General features: G+C 41.5%; 2 protein-coding genes, 1 long non-coding RNA gene and 2 other non-coding genes across 5 annotated transcripts in view; 2 read left to right on the plus strand and 3 right to left on the minus strand.

Annotated features, from left to right (window-relative positions):
• Positions 1-9,263, plus strand: part of MYO5B (myosin VB) — a 347,774-nt gene extending 338,511 nt beyond the window's left edge. Inside the window, exon 39 of the mRNA XM_044774721.2 lies at positions 5,115-9,263. Within this exon, the coding sequence (XP_044630656.2) occupies positions 5,115-5,267 (153 nt within the window). The 3' untranslated portion in view covers positions 5,268-9,263. The remainder of the gene's footprint in view (positions 1-5,114) is intronic.
• On the minus strand, positions 9,246-16,062 carry LOC139045644 (uncharacterized). Its single transcript, XR_011504419.1, has 2 exons — positions 15,848-16,062; positions 9,246-11,227 (listed from the first exon to the last, which is right to left on the minus strand). It is a non-coding gene; the product is annotated as an uncharacterized lncRNA (long non-coding RNA).
• On the minus strand, positions 14,728-14,797 carry LOC123287498 (small Cajal body-specific RNA 18). The gene has a single exon (XR_006530822.1). It is a non-coding gene; the product is annotated as a small Cajal body-specific RNA 18 (non-coding RNA).
• LOC123287502 (small Cajal body-specific RNA 17) lies at positions 14,876-15,020 on the minus strand. Its single transcript, XR_006530826.1, has one exon. It is a non-coding gene; the product is annotated as a small Cajal body-specific RNA 17 (non-coding RNA).
• The window catches only part of ACAA2 (acetyl-CoA acyltransferase 2), a 31,093-nt gene continuing 28,994 nt past the window's right edge, over positions 15,218-17,316 (plus strand). Inside the window, exon 1 of the mRNA XM_014846337.3 lies at positions 15,218-15,693. Within this exon, the coding sequence (XP_014701823.1) occupies positions 15,678-15,693 (16 nt within the window). The 5' untranslated portion in view covers positions 15,218-15,677. The remainder of the gene's footprint in view (positions 15,694-17,316) is intronic.

Raw genomic sequence — 17,316 nt, forward strand, 5'->3', positions numbered from 1 at the left:
AAAGTGCATGTTTAGAAGGTCTTATTTGCTTTTAAATATCTGAGACACGTATTAGAGGGAGAGCTGTAACTGCTTATAAGTTGCACAACAGTGGCACTGTTTACAAGAAGAGAATTCAGGCCAAAGGTCAGAGAATATACGCCAAGCCAGACGTCGGGCTTGAATTAAAGACATAGGAAAAAGGGAATGGAGGTTGGTAAGATATTCTCTGAAGATGTGTACATAGTTTTATGTTCTGTTTCCCTAGACAGTGCTCAGAGGAAATGGTGGAACAATCCCCACCATCCTCTATATTAAAACATATCTTATGTAGGATAAACACAAGTTGCTCCTTAAACCATTTGCTGGGGCTGAATGGCCGGAATATGCTGATCTTTAAAAATGTAAATTTGAGGGGGTTGTTAAATTCACCAAAGGATTCACAAGAGGATTCCTGTGAAATGACTACCTTGTGAACTTTGAATAATTAAATGTATACACAACTTTTGCTGCTGAATTGTAACAATATAGGTATTAACTTTTCTTTTTGGTCCCATTTTTATAACCTCCTCTAAATGCCTTACAATTTCTTCAAACCCTTTAAATAGTAATGCCTACTGATATATCTGACTAATGTAGAGAAATAAAAGGACCTTAAGTGCTGTGAAAAAATTTTAAGAGCCTCCTGCCATTTCACATTTTATGTACATTTTCATGTGCTGTGTGATAGGTATGTAATAATAAATGCAGCAAAGCTCAAAGTGAGCTGAGTGCGAGCTGCCAGTGATCCTAGAGAGAATGTTCTGCCAGGGTCACATCAGAGCCATCATTTGGTATCTTAAATTAATAAAGCTGGTTGCTTATTCGTCCCTAAATGTCCTTGCCTCTTTTAAACTTCTTTTCCTATTATTTCAAACTAATTTTTCAAAGTGTTAAAATTACTTCAAAATTTTGGGCCATCTTTCAAGATAACAAACACATGGGTGTTTTTAAATTGACACGTGGAAATTTAAACAGTGTTTTCCGTTCATTATTCAGGTTCAACTCTATAGGTTCCTCTGCCACTGCAGAACCACCTCACAATCCTACCCTCACACTGATTTCATTCTAAAAACCTATTCCCCAGCACTTTTCAAAGGCTACTGCTTACTTACTGACCTCACCCCCTGCTTGAAGCCTTAGGGGAAATAGAGGCACTCTGAGTATGAGTCAGCTGTGCCATCCGATACTGGATGAGTGTAGCAGAGTAATATCCCTTGGTCTTCTCTAAGACAAGGAAATGATGAAACCTCTAGAAAGTTACAGCATATCAAAATATTGTCACTGTTGGAAGCAATGATGGTGCCTTGTCCTAACGAGGAAAAGCCAGTTTTTATACTTTAAGTTAGACTGGGATGGACCTTTGTTTTCACAAAATCAGGATATATTGATTTTCCTCTTCACAGTACTCTCACAGTTAGCTAGTCTCAATGGCCTTTCTAGAAGTACAGCTCCTACCTGGAGTTCATGGTTCCGAGGTTGATGGTGTGTGCACAGACAGAAGGAACTAAGGAGCATGTCATAAAGATAGTCATGAGCAAACGTCACACTTACCAAGTACCAGAGACTGTTTTGTGTGCTTTACAAAATGTTGATTCTCTTGATCCTCACAATCTTAGGAGAGGACTCTCCCCATCTCATTTTTTTAAATGTGTTTTACCATTTTAACCGTATCTAAGTGTACAATTCAGTGGCACTAACTATATTCACAATGTTATATAACCATCATCACTGTATAATTCCAGAACTTTTTCATCATCCCAAACAAAAACTCTACCCATTGAGCAATAACTCCCTATTTCCCCCTCCTCCCAGCACCTGCTAACCTCTGTTCTTTCTGTCTCTTATTATTCTAGGTATTTCATATACGTGGAATCATACAATGTTTGTCCTTTGGAGTTGGGTTTATTTCACTTATAATGTTCGCAAGGTTCATCCAAGTGATAGCATATATCAGAACTTTACTCCTTTTTATGGCTGAATAACATTCCCTTGTATGTACAGTCATGCTTCACTCAGCCATGGGGATATGTTTCTGAGAAATACATCATTTGGCAATTTTGTCATCGTGCAGACATTATAGAGAGACTTACACAAACCTAGATGATATAGCATACTACACCTAGGCTGTATGGTACTAATTTTATGGGACCATTGTCATTGACCAGAATGTCATTATGCGGCACATAACTGTATGCATACAAGGCAATATTCTTGTATTTTTATATGTTGAACCACCCTTGCTTTCTGGGGATAACTCCAACTTGGTCATGTATGTTTGTTAGGTCTAACTGGTGTATCGTGTTGTTCATGGCCTCTCTTTGCTGTTGATCTTCTGTCTGCTTGTTCTATCTATTATTGAAAATGGGGTCTTAAAGTATCCAACTATCATTGTAGAACTATTTCTCCCCTCAGTTCTGTCAATTTTTGCTTCATATATTTTGGGCTCTGTTGCTAGGTGCATATATATTTATAATTGTTATGTCTTCATGATGGCTTGAAACTTCTATCAGTATGTAATTTCCTTCTTTGCCTCCTGTAACCTTTTTTTACTTAGAGGGTATTTTGTGTGACAATAAAGTAGCCAGTCTAGTTCTTTTTCAGTTACTTGAAATATCTTTTTTCATTGTTTTACTTTCAATCTCTTTGTGTCTCTAAAGTGAGTGTCTTGTAAAATAGCATATAGATGGATATGTTTTTTTAATCCATTCTGTCGATCTCTGCCTTTTAGTTGCCTTTAAATGTGCATTTAAAGTAATTACTGATAAAGGATTTACTTTTGCCATTTAGCTACTTGTTTTCTGTCCGTCTTATATGTTTTCTGTTCCTCAAGTCTTCCATCACTGCCTTTTTTATGTGTTTATTTCTTGTAGTGTACCATTTTGAAACCTACTTTCCTTTTCTCTATACTTTTTAGTGATTTTCTTTGTGGTTACCTTGGTGATCACAATTAACATCTTAGATTTATAGCAACCTAGTTTAAGTAATACTAACTTAGTTTCAATAGTACATTTATACTCTGCTGCTATACATCTCCACCCCTCTGCCTTAGGTTGTTATTGTCATAGGTCACATGTTATATATGTGTGCCCATTGACAGAGATTTATAATTTTTGTTTTCTACTTGTATATAAATCACATACGAAAAAAGAGTTACAAAGCAAAAGTATAATGCTGACTTTTACATTTACCTATGTAGTTAGCTTTACCAGTGTTCTTTACTTCTTACGGCTTTGAGTTACTATCTAATGTCCTTTCATTTCAGCCTGAAGGACTTTCTTTAGTATCTCTTGTAGGGCAGGTCTACTGGTAAATAACTCCCTCTGCTTTTGTTTATCTGGAAATGACTTAATTTCTCCTTCATTCTTGAAGAATAGCTTTGCCAGGTATAGAATTCTTGGTTGCCAGGTTTTTTTCTCTTGGGACTTTAAATATGTCATCTCACTGCCTTCTGGCCTCTGTGGTTTTTCATGAGAAATCAGCTCTTAATCTTATTGAAGATGGCTTGTATGTGATGAATCACTTCTCTCTTGCTGCTTTCAAGATTCCCTCTTAAATTTTAAAATTTTTTTTCCTGCTTTTTCTCCCCAAATCCCCCCAGTACATAGTTGTATATCTTATTTTAGTTGTGGGTCCTTCTAGTTGTGGCATGTGGGATGCCGCCTCAACATGGCCTAATGAGCAGTGCCATGTCCACACCCGGGATCTGAACCAGGGAAGCCCTGGGCTGCCAAAGCAGAGCACGCAAACTTAACCACTTGGCCACAGGGCCAACCCCAAAGATTCCCTGTTTGATGTTGGGTTTTGATAATTTGACTGTAGTGTGTCTCACTGTGAACCTTTTTGAGTTTATCCTGCTGGGAGTTTGTTGAGCTTCTGTGTAGGGGGTGTGTGTGTGTCTGTCTTTCATCAGATTTGGGAAGGTTTTGGCCATTATTTCTTCAAATATTTTGCTGCCCCTTTCTCTCTCTCTTCTCCTTCTGGGACTCCTATGATGTACATGTAGGTATGCTTTATGGTGTCCCACAGGTCCCTCAGGCTCTGTTCACTTTTTGATTCATTCTTTCTTCTATCTGCTCCTCAAACTGGAGAATTTCAATTGCCTTATCTTCAAGTTAACTGATCATTTCTTCTGGCTGCTCAAGTCTGCTGTTGAACTCCTTCATTGAACTGAAATTTTTCATTTCACTTATTATACTTTTCCTAAACTGTCTGCCTCCCAATAGAGGGGAGAAGGAGAGGAGCTCTATCCCTTTAAATCTTCCAGTTGGTGCCACTGCATCCCAAGAGAGCCAAAAACCAAGGCAAGCATCTGTGCCAGTCATTCAGAACCGCCAGACCAACCAAAGTACACAACCCCAAATTTATGGAGGACAAAGTTCCCACTGCCTGACCTGGCACCAGCCAGCTGCTCCAGGAGTGTGAGGGCTATCCCCACAGCTGCAGTGGGGCTGGAGACTGGGGAATGGTAGCTGGTTCTCACACACCACTCTCTTAGCAAAGATTGGCAGCTTTCCCTTCATCAAGCACTCTCCTGGTTGTTGTCCGTGTCCAATCAGGGTCCAGAGTTCCGAGATAATTGATACCAATTGCTTTTTCCAGCTCAGTGGTTACTTCAGTGGAGGGACTGACCCCTAGGAGTTCCTAGTCTGTCACTTTGTGTGATGTCACTCTTGCCATTCCATTTTACAGATGAAGCATAGAAAGGTTCAGGAACTTGCCCAGGGTGGTGCCAGGATTAGAGCTTAAGCTGTCTGCCTCCAGAGGCCATGGCCTTCACCAGCTCATCACACTGCCTCTCCACATGATTTGCACCTGAAGTATATTTTTCTAGTCTCCCTTAGATGGAAAATTGTTAAAAGAATGCTAGAATTAGGAGGAAGGTTGAAGTCATCTGATCTCCAACTCACCTAAACCAGGGCTTCTTTCCCTGCTGAATATCTCAGGGATAGGACACCACATGATGCTGTAGTCCTACCTAATTATCTTAACAGAAATATTTCCACGATATGTGCCAATTCACTTTTGCGAATTCACTTAAACTGGCTATTTCTAGGTGGAGGAAGTATCTTACATGATCTTACTCTTCCCCACAGGCACAGCTACAAGAGCGGAATGACCCTCAGCAACTGCTGTTAGACTTCAAGCACATGTTTCCTGTTTTGTTCCCATTTAATCCATCTTCTCTGACCATGGACTCGATCCACATCCCAGCATGTCTCAATCTGGAATTCCTCAATGAAGTCTGAAAATGCACATTTCCAACTTGGGCTCAATGGCCAGTGAGAGCAAGAAGGAAGCATATACCATAAAATGATTTTAGGGATTTGTTAAATCTCTAAAAGTGCATCAAATCTGAGATTGAGAGCCTGTGCAGAGTGCTGAACTATACAGAATAAGACACATCTGTCATTATTTTTTTGTACCTACTGCTCAGAATAAAAACACTTGAAATGTGGAAGTATGATTTCGGTCTAAACAAATATACATTGTAATCTACAGCTACCAAACAGTCCCCATGGCCATATAAACGGTGCCAGACTATAAAAGAGAAACTGCCTAGTTTTAATCTTTGCCTATAACTGGAGAATGTCCAAAGTAAAATAATATTAAAAATATGTAAATTGTATAAATTGCCTTCCGAGGACTTTTAACAAATAATGCTATTAATAACCATGATATTTGTCATTTAGTGAGTGACGTTTACCCAGGTAAACAAACCATAGGTGTGGATGAGTTTGTGGGGAGGTGTTTTGAGGAGGAAAATACAGGCCTGGGCCTTCTGAGAAGTATCCCAAAGGTTAATTTTAATGCCTGCTGATGTAGAGACCATGGTGTAATTGACTTCCAGACTAAACATTTTTAGTAGTGGTTTCTGAAGCAAAATTACAAGTCTCGGTCCCTAATGTGCTCAAACCGTTTGTGTAGTCTTGGCTTTACGGATGAGTTATGCTAAAAATGCTGCTGTCCCAAACCTAAAATGTGAGCAAGATGGAAAGATAGCCTTCTTTGTTTCCAAGGCTAGTCCATGCACTTACTGAGTCAACAAAACTTTCACAAAAATCTATATAAGCTAAGTGTTAGAAAAGAATAACAACTGTTGTTTTATTTACAGATTAAAAACCAAATAAGTCAATATGAAAGCCTGCAATCCCTTACTGCCATTAAACCTCCACTAAGAACATCACAGAATGCACTAGAAATGCCAGATAACCAAAATAGTAAAGGAACAGATTATTTGAACAACTTTTTAAAAAATCAGTTCAGGAATTAGTAAATTATTATCCAAAAGTTTTTGAATTTTTTGTGTGTTCTTTTTTTTCTTTTAAAGATTTTATTTTTCTCCTTTTTCTCCCCAAAGCCCCTCGGTACACAGCTGTATATTCTTCATTATGGGTCCTTCTAGTTGTGGCATGTGGGACGCTGTCTCAGCGTGGCTTGATGAGCAGTGCCATGTCCACGCCCAGGATTCGAACCAACAAAACACTGGGCCGCCTGCAGCAGAGCGCGCGAACTTAACCACTCGGCCACAGGGCCAGCCCCTTGTGTGTGTTCTTTTTAAAGAGAATAGCTTACGTCAACTTTCCCTTTTCAGGTTATTTTCAACATTTTTCAAATTTACCACATAAAAATCATAAATATCTCTGCTTTGAAATAAGGACTAAAAGAGTATGCAGTGATAATGTTCCAACAGATTTTATGTTTGCTGCTTTTATAAATTTTTTTCTTATCTCTTTAAAAGCAAGCATTCAGTTAGAAAACCCAATATATTCTTTATGCTCCTTTTTTACTATTTTTTTCCATATTTCTGGTAAATGATAGCATGCTGTTCCCATGACAGGAACAGATGGTGTTTGCAAATCACAGAAGAGCCTCTATATTACATCAAGAAGATAAAATTTCCCCATGAATTGCAAGAACACACACACACCACCTCCCACCTTCTTCAGCCACTCAATTCATCAGGCTCTTGGAAACACAACACACTCCAAGCCCTCCAAGTCTTGTGTACTGGGTCCTTACAGCTCAGCTTCCTCAGTCATTCTCCTTGCCCGCTGGGCAGAACCAGGCACAGCACCTGGGTGAAGACTGCTGACCATCATGTCCAAATCAGCGTCATGGGCATTATCCCCTCTACCTCCACATTAAACATCCAGCCTTCTCTCGGGGGTCTGCACAGAGCTGTGCCTTCCCTTCTTACGGTTACATAATCGGACATCCACAACACACACCCTTCAACCCACACACTGACTTTGGAAGGCCAGTCTAAACCAATTGGGTCTGTGGCTACCTCTTTTTAAAGTTAACCATAATTTGCTTTTTACTGCACTTTAGTTTAAAAATGAGTCTTGCATGTAAGGACTGTCCTAAATCTTCAAGATAACCAAAAATGCCTTGTTAGAGTGTTAAGGAGTTTGAAAAGCAGTGATTCCCTAAATGCAATGGCTTACTGTCCTTACGTACGTACTGTCTTAACGCTCATTCTCTAGATCTCTTTGGGTCACTACCTCTCTGCTGTCACTGGTCGGTTAATGACTAGGTGCCAAAGACTGGAATAAAAGCTTGGCAATTAGAATAAGTGAGGGGTCGGACCTTATGAATAGTTGTCTCCTTAGCCTAAGGAATAGCAGATTTAGTTCTCCTCTTCCAAAAGACAAAGGTATTTCACTGGAGCTGTACTTAATTTAGAAATACTTTACAGTCTTTTAGGGACCACTAACAATAAAGAAATATAGTAGTTGGTTACTTAAATGTTTAGATCTGCCCTATTTAACTTAACACGTAGAGATTGGAAGAAGCATCTTTAGGGAAACTTTAATAATCTTTTGTTAGCATTATTAATATTTGCATTTTTTAAAAGTCAGTTCAACTCAAACATTTTCCAATTTCATGAAATCAGTAATGACTAACTTATTTCAACATAAAGATTTCAGCTCTGCACCAGATATCTTTATTTTTCAATATTTAAAATCTAGTTGACACTTTTCTCACTCGGTGCCTTTAGCAGTTACTAAGATAACTGACATCAATTATTTCTCTGAAATAAGTGTTGCTGTGGGAAGAATTTTAATGTTCAACATAACATCATGGTAGAGTTTTGATTTGTCTTTTGAGACATCAGAAGCATTTTAAAGATTACTCAAGAATCAAATATTTATAGATTAAACAATTTGTGTTTTGAGTATTAAATGGGACCTATCTGTTCACCTATAGTAATGTGCATATGGACATATTAATGGATAATTGTTGCTGAAGCTGATGAGCACATAACCCACATGCATTCTCCCTGTGCCATCACAGCTACAGGTAGCTTGATGGGAGCTGGCAAGTAGATGAGACCCAAAGGAAAATAGACATTTTTCCTCCTTTCCATGGAGCATGTTAATAGGAGTTTCTTCCCTTGATATTCCTACACTAAATTTTAAGCCTTTTGTAAAAACAAAAGACAAAACTACAAACTTGAAAAACTTAGAAAAAAATTAACACTACTACCATCAATTCATAAATATTTACTTAGAGCCTTAATGAATGTACTAAGATTATGGTAATAAATTAGAATCCATTTCTTTTGCATATAGTAAATTTAAATGTTTTCACACATTTGACCTAATTCCAAAGCAGCAGGGGTATTAAATCACTTGTACAATGCCTGTAGGACTAAACAGTGACTAAAATGTGACAGCATGGGGCCGGACCCTGTAGTTTTTCATCATAGGTATTTCTCTGTGGTAAGTTTCTCAGATTAATTTGCTGCATGAAGCCAAATAGTCATAATTCACTTTTTGTACATGTTGGTGCCATAATTAGAGAGTTAGGGATATAGAAAATTAGAGGTTGATGCCAATGACAATAAAACATAGGACTGTGTTTTTTTCCTTATTGTAAAGGTCATTAGATACTAAAGATTGTTTTTCCTAAAAAAAAATTTCTAATTCTAATAAAAGGGATCAATCAGAAATGAATTTGAGCTACTTTCTAAAGTGATATTGTATCAGAATAATCCAGATTTGGATACATTTTGCCAACTGATGTTTAGATAAAGGACTGTTCCTCTGACGGGGTTCACATCTTATTCAGGGCTGAATCTAACATTGTAGAAGAAATACTACTGATAAAAATATTTTTCCAATTTTGAACAAATCTGTAAACTACATCTTTGTTTATAGCAAAATACTTGTATTAGTCACTGTAATATTCAGCTGTGGATAAAAATTTGTGGAAATAAATACTTTTTAATAACTAAAGATCTGTTTATTTCCTCCACTGTATCTCACATTTAGGCATAATTCACTTCACATATGTTCTCTAATTTTTATTTTCTTCATTACAAAATACACAGTTGACTGGCTTAAGTTCACAGAGTGTCAGTTTAAGATAAAATGTGCTGATTTTGGCTCACATAAAGAATTCTATTTGGGTTTCAATTTTATCATCAGTAGTAGTAGTCAATGTCACAAATAATTATTGACTGCCTCCCACGTGCCAGGCACTACACTCACTTAGCAGCATTTTTAGTTTGTCTATTTTCCACTCCTTTTTGATAACTGTTAACACTGAATTCAATAACAAAGCAATTGCACAAACCTTTGCAAGACATTTGGTCCAGTCCAAAACATCCATGGAGACATTTGCTCCACGCCAAAAGGTCCTCAATATTTGGTCCTATCCCAAACGTCCATGGAGACATTTGGTCCATGCCGAAAATGTCCTAGGTCCTTGATATTTGGTCCTGTCCTAAACATCCATTGAGACATTTGGCCAATGATTCGTTAAATAATACATTTAACTTCATTAAAATTTTACTTACATTATTTTATGTAATTCATGATGAATTCTGGATTTCACATTTGTTCTTCTTCGTCATGAAGTTTGGCAGGGTTACTCTTAAGTCGACGAGCAATTGCTCTCAAGTATATATTGACCTGATTATTGGCTTTACATTCGATATATCTGCTAACAATCTCTGTTATACAAATTTGATTTTGTTGCTATTGTGAAGTTGGTGGCCATATTTGAGTGTGACCACCCAGAACCTGGGCGATAACTTGTTCATTGCTTTGCTGTTTCTTTTAACACTCCAATATCTCCAAATTGAAGGATGAGGCACTACCATCAGCTTTTGAAATCTGCCATACCAGCCTTCCACTGCATTGTTCATCCTGTGACCACTGTTCAGTATTGCTGTATAAATATTTTGAGTTTCTAGTGGAAATCTTGAAGCTTCTCATCCTCTTTTGCCCCTGCCATGCCTTCCACTGATATATACTCTCTCAACACAGCCCATTAGCTCATCTAAATTTTCTTCTGCATTCTCCACAATATACTCAAAAGTTTCATTTACATCTTCCAAAGGCACAGATCAAAGTCCAAACAACATGGATGCACACTTACAGGTGTTACTTTCCATTGTCAAATACTTGTGTTAGACCTAAAGAAGATATTTTTCGCCACAGTGATTGTGAAAAGTGAAACAAACATCCTGTTACTGTGCATTTGGTAGGAGTAGTCAAATCACATTCATATTTGCAATCTCAAAATTCATCATGCACAATGACGTGTTCATGTTGAGGTTTCTTTCGCGTGCAAGTGAAGGTACTTCCTCACATATATACATCTGTATCTTTTCACTTTTTCATAGTAAAGTGTAAGTCAATGGCATAGTATAACCCAATACTATACCATGCACAGTAAATAACTGAGTGAACTGTGTTGGTGCCATCACTGAATAATGTGGTATTGGCACTTAAATATCGAATACTGTCCTAAGTTCTGTAAATAAGAATTCTTTCATGATCTTGAGCACCGAAATCATGGATAAAAAATTGTTCTCCACGTCTAGTCACTTTGTAGTCCTCTGGAATTTCAATTCCATGCAATGAAGTTGGGTGTGGAGGTAGATGTCTGTTTTGAATTCTACTTACTTGCATCTTTAGTAAGTTTCTTTTTGGTAGGATTAACAGGACCTCTTCATCATGAATATCACGGAGGGTTCTCTGAAGTACATGAGATGGCATTACATTTGACTCTTCTTCTGCATGTGTTTTAACCTATTCAGGGTTTTCCTTCCTTCCCCTTCAAACTAACGTTGCGCTAATGTTTTCCTGTCTCATCTTGAATGATTGTAATGTCATCCAGATCCTGCCTAGTCGTGCATTGGGCATTGCAGACTCTTCTCTCTTCACAGCACGGGTACCTTTTACTCCTATCTCTGTTAAAGGGATGGAAACAGTAACCAAAACCATTATAATGTAATTTTGGCTTTTCATTTTGTGAGTATAATATTTCTGCCATATTCTGCTGAGAATTTTCAAATAAAGACGTTGTATTGCCAAGCAACAGAAGAACGGTTATTTTTTTTTTCTTTTGTAGCCATCTAACTGATGGTCACTGGTTTACTGGTAAGGGAAACCTTACTAATGTCTTATAAATTCAACACTCAGTTCAGCCAGGGTGGACCAGTAGGGAGGCACCAACTGAGGGCATGGTGGTCCACAGTGATTGGCAGCTAAGTGTGGGAGTCACACCCACTAAAACCTCTCCAAATAGTGGTGGACACTTCTTTCAGTCTACTGCAATCATACCTCTATAGGACATCATTCAAGGGAAACACTGCCAATTAACCCTGGGTGATGGGATAGTTGCAGGGGGGTTAATTAGATGCCCGGTATCCCTCTCATGGCAGCTATTACACTTGACTGCTATGTGGTAGGAGAGCCACACCCATTCTCATGCCTCCCAAGCGAGATGCTCTGTAAAGTGTTTATTTCAGTGCTTTCACTACCCAAGCTCCTCCCTTCAAACTCCACCCTTATTGAAAGACCCAGCTACATCCAACCAAATGCCCAGTGACATATTAATGATATTAATGCACCATGCACCCCAAGATCTCATTCTCGACTTGTTGTCCTCTGTGCATTTCTCTAACTATAGGACTCTTCCTTGGTGCACATAGTTATTATAAATCCTGCTTTTCTGCAAGATTCAAACCCCCACCCATCTATTAACCCCATGTGCCATTACCAACTAGGCTACCGAGGAAACAAGGGTTATTATTGGCAATACAGCCACAACACAATTATTGGGTCAATAAAACATGACAGTATTTTTTTATATATTAATCCTACAAACCAAAAGTATAAATAAACATTATGAGCTATTTGAACCGAGGGATGTTTTCTATGCATGGATGTTTTTGCCAAGGACCATTTGGCATGGACCAAATATGCTCATGGACATTTTGGACAGGACCAAATTTCAAGAACCTTTTGGCATGGACCCAATGTGTCCATAGACATTTTGGACAGGACCAAATGTCTACTAACCAGACAAACAATGCTATGTTCCAAAGAGAGAACACTGCTAAAGCAGAACTCTTGATTGACAGGTAGTGCCAAAAGGCTAGAGCTCCAAATTCTCAATCATGAGCTAAGATATGAAAATCCAAATGCACCATAGCAATTTAGAGATGTCGATATGCAATATGAGAGGGTGTAGGCTGTATGAAAGTCTACTATGTAATTGCTAATAAAGGCCTTTGTGGCTGACACTGATGGTCACCTACCCAACAGCCTTCTCCAGATTCTAGCCTTACTGGCAGAGCCCACTTTCCAAGACAGAAGCTGAAAAGGCCAGATATCTTTCTTCCCAGCTGCTTCTGCTGCTATGGCATGGGCACAAAACTCAATTCAGGCCAATGAAACTGGAGAGGAAGACATTCCTTCTTGATAAAGAGGCTACCTCTGTACCCTCCTTGAGAGAACTGAGAAAATCGTTACTCAAATCATTTTCTGTAGGAACCCTGGTTGAGAAGGGCTGATCTAGGAATGACAATATTGACTCACTTCTCCACCTACCTGAAACTACACTTTATCTCACACCCCCTCCCCCAAAAAGCAAATAAAGCTTCTGAACCTAAGCTACCATATACTGCCAAGTATAGAAATTTATCCTTACCAAGGTTTCTTCCAAAATACTTTATTTCTTCCTCCAAAGAAGAGTCACCTCCTTTCCTGTTTTGTGTAACATACACCTTAGTTAAGGCTACCTGTCTGTTTTTCTATCCCCACTCCTATATTCTGCATCCCATAAGCTCTGGAGACAATGTGGGCCTTGGCTTCTGCGTATCAAGTATTCAAAATTTTACTTTAGCAATTTTCTAGATTTGAGGCCTTGGCAAGTTCTTTGGTTTCTCTTGGCCTAAACTTTCTCATCCATAAAATGGGAAAACCCCACCTATTTAATTAGGTTGCAGAATGTCCCTCAATTTGGATTTGTCTGATGTATATGCGTGGACCGATTTTTGGGACCCCTCTCCGTGGCCTAACAGGTGAATCTAGCAAGCAAACTGCTTTAAGTGAGTACAATAAAAATCCACGCTGTACTATGATGCAGCCACACAGTCCACCCTCAGCTTGTGTCAGAATAACCTTGCAACCCCACACCTCATGACTGAAGACACCAGCTGGACAGATCCACAGCAAGAAAGATAAAAGGGGAACCTGGCTCTCACATTTCCCAGCTGCATGTTTTAGAGACTGAGGGAATAATTAACTACCTGGTCCTTGCCTCCCTCCACACAGAAATAACACCAGCATCTCTGAACTTGTTTAATGTACAACCAAGGAAATCTTATTTATGTTACTTTCAATGTATAATCTAGAGAAAAGCCCAGATGTACTCTATCCCTTTTTTTGAAATCTAGTTTTAAATTTTTCCTTTTCCTCTTCCCTGCACGTACACTGTTTTGTGAACGAGATCTAAGCTGCATTTAAACTCAGACCTCAGAGCAATTCCATCAGAGTGCTCTGTTGAACTGTTTCCAGGGGTTCGACCTCCTCACACTGATTATTGAGTAACTCCCTCACTAATATCACCTAGATTCTTCATTTCAGTTGACCAATGTTATTCTATGTTACATAATAGTTGTTACATGACCTGGGTAGACAAATATAAACAGTGTACGTGAGTGCCTGGCACAATGCTGGGTGCACAGTGTCCAGCTTTTATCATCACTCGTCATTCAGAAGATGCAAGCGGAAAAAAACGGTCCTCTAGTATGTGGCAAGCTTTGATCTACTGTTAAAAAAAGAAATAGGCCCAAAAATGGCCCCTGTGACAGCAAACCAAGACTTAATGGCAGTTTTCAACCTATCCCAGGAACGTGACCTTTGACAGTCAATATGAAATTTCCTGATTAGCAGCAATGAGGTAATCTCCATGATAAAACTCTTGCGGTTCCCTTCCCCCAAGATGATGTCCTGGCATAAAAATAACCCTTTCTCTTCTTTTGTTAATACCTGCTTGCCCCACCCTCCTCCTGCCTATAAAAACCTTCCATTTCGTGTAACTCCTCAGAGTGTCTCTCTGCTTGCTGGAGGAGGTGCTGCCTAGTTCATGAATCGCCTAATAAAGCCAATCAAATTTACTCCATTGAGTTTTGTTTTTTTAACACTACTCACCATCAGAATTCCACTGACTACAGATACTTGCTGTGAAAACGTAGTTTACGTATTTTTTAAAGTTAATACCCCTCGGAACTTACTTCTGTATTGAATTGACTCTTTCCCATATTCACTCAAACCAAAGCAACACAAAGACGAAAAGGATTAAACCAGAGAGTCAAGTTTCCCACCCCCACGCGAACCAAGCCAGAGGCAGCCTGGACCACCTCGGAGCCCCGCGCTGCGGATCTACCGCATCCTGCTCGCCCGGTCTCAGTACACACTCCATCATGGTTCCCAGAACTCAGATTGCGCAGTGGTCACGTCATCATCGACCAGGGCTCACAGTCACAGTGGCAGAGGCCTCCCGAAACCTCCCTCCTCTCTAGCCTAAGCGGCTGCCCCTCATCTGCCCGCCCCCGGTCCCCTGGCCCCACCTCGCCCGACACGTTTTCATAATCCTCTCAGGCTCCAGGCAAGCGGCGCCGCCAGCAGTGGGGCCTGATCATATAAGGAAAATACTGCGAGCTCATCTGGGGAGCTGCATTGGGGACCACGGGGCAACCCTGCCCTACGACAAACTAAGCACCCCTTACACGCCAACCTCACCGCCCCCACACCGGCCAAGGGACTCCGGCCTCGGCCTCGGCCTCGGCCTCTGCCCCTGGTCTGCGCAGCCACCCACTGCAGCCCTGCGCGGCGGCTCAGCCAATCCTCTCGCGCCGTCCTCGATGTCCCGCCCACGCCCACCCTCCCTCAAACCACTTCCGCTTTTGGAATCTTGGCCTCCGGGCGCGTAGTCCCATGTTTCCAAAAGAATCGGCGGTGGCCATCAAGGGAAACGCTAATTCGTTGTCGGGGGTGGATTTAGAGACCAGGGATAGGATGAGTAGGGTAGAGTCAGATCATTCTCTCGACTTGGAAACAGAGAGGTAAAGTCTCTCAAAACAAGAAGGTGAGGCAAAAGTCCGCTCTCAAGGAACGCTCTCTCTAAGGCCCGAAGCCGGAGGCCCGTTTTGGCACGTTTGCTTCCAACGGGCTGACGCGCAGAGGGCAGCAGCCAGCCTCCAGAGCGAGGAGCCGCGGGCGAGGCTGCCGGACGGAAAGTAGGGCAAAGGGCGGGGTCGTGGCCTCGCGGGGCACCGCCCCCTGCTGTTAAAGACCGGATCGGGGTGGAGGGCGCCCTCTGCGTGGGCGGAGAAGAATTCCTGCGCTGCCATGGCCCTGCTGCGAGGTGAGCGCCGCGGCCCCACCTCTCTTCGCCCGGGGGTCTTGCCCTCCCCGGCCGCGCCTCGCGTCCGGTCTCGGCGGAGAGTCGGGGGGGTCTCATGAGCCCTAAAGGGGACTTGACAAAACCCAGCCCGGAAGGACTTAAGGAGAAAACGTACTTGCGAAGCACTGGTGACAGTGACTGCCCTGCCATTTCCAGTTGAGAGCCGAGCCACGGTTTGCTTGCTTCTGGGTCATTCCGCTGCTTCGTGCGTCGGAGACCCATCTCCTTGGAGTTCAGCTCGTAGGAAGCCTGGGCCGGCGCCGTAAGCGGGAGGCGGCCTGGGGCGGAGCAGGCGTCGCAGACGAGCCCGGCTGCCTCGGACTTGGTCGCGGGGTGGGCAGGGCGCGCGGGGAGGAATGGGTGTTTTCTACGGGTCGCCAGGGGATTTTTGCCCGAGTAACCTGCTCCCCCAAAATGCTTGGTGGCGTTCTGTTGGAAGACCTGCCTTATTCCCTCCCCGTCCCATCCTTTTGAGTGACCGCAGGAAAGTACAGTCACTAAATATAAAAGTTATAGGGTTAACTTTAGAAAAAAAATACACACCTCCCTTTTCGTAACAAAGTCACAGTCAATGGAATTTTAGTTTTAAGGGTGTGAAAGCTTGTCCTTATTTAATGTGTCCCCTGAAGAACATTCAGGTAGAGCACTTTATATCGAGGCTCCGGGGTAGGGAAACTCTTGGCAAGATCTAACACCCAACAGCCTGGTAGTCCAGGGTCCTGCGGGCTCTGTGAAGGGGGGCGGGGGGGGCGAGAAGGAGGTATTCTAAATTCAGTGGAAGGCAATGGAAGACTTTAAAAGTAGGGGAAAGACAGGATGTGATTTCCACTCAGGGCTATCAGGCTGTCTATGTAGCAATGAGAAGTTCAGACCCCTTAAGAATCTAATGCAGGGGGCGGCCCCCGTGGCCGAGTGGTTAAGTTCGCGTGCTCCGCTGGGGCGGCCCCTGGTTCGGATCCTGGGCGCGGACATGGCACCGCTCCTCAGGCCACGTTGAGGCAGCGTCCCACATCCCACAACGAGAAGGACATGCAACTAAGATATACAACTGTGTGTGGTGGGGCAGGGGCGGGGGCGGGGGCGAGGGTTGGGAAATAAAGCAGAGAAAAAAAGATTGGCAACAGTTGTTAGTCCAGGTGCCAATCTATAAAAAAAAAATGCAGAGGTCCAGGCAACAGCACATGATGGTTTTGATTCCAGTGGGGGGAAGTGGATTTGGGGAAAGGGGGAGGAATGATTTGGGATAGATTTGGAAGTGGATTTGATAGAATTTGGTGAGAGGTTGGATGTATCAGGTCAATGAGAAGGAAATGTCAAGAATGACTTCATGTTTCTGGTTTGAGGAATTGTGTTCAGGATGGTACCACTTACGGAGTGAGGAAAATGGGGGAAGGGATAGATTTGGAAGAGAAGGTTGACACACTCAAGTGGAGATGTCAGGTGGGCAGTTGGTTAGGGGATCTGGAGCTCTGGAGAGCCAAAATGGCATGTGAACAGTTCCAGTGAAAAGCAGGTATTGTAGGACAGAGGGTAGTGTATCCAGTTTCGTACAGTTGGATTTAAGTTCATCAGTGCTCTTTCCAA

Source organism: Equus asinus, chromosome 7, assembly GCF_041296235.1.
Source record: "Equus asinus isolate D_3611 breed Donkey chromosome 7, EquAss-T2T_v2, whole genome shotgun sequence".
Taxonomy (NCBI): Eukaryota; Metazoa; Chordata; class Mammalia; order Perissodactyla; family Equidae; genus Equus; species Equus asinus.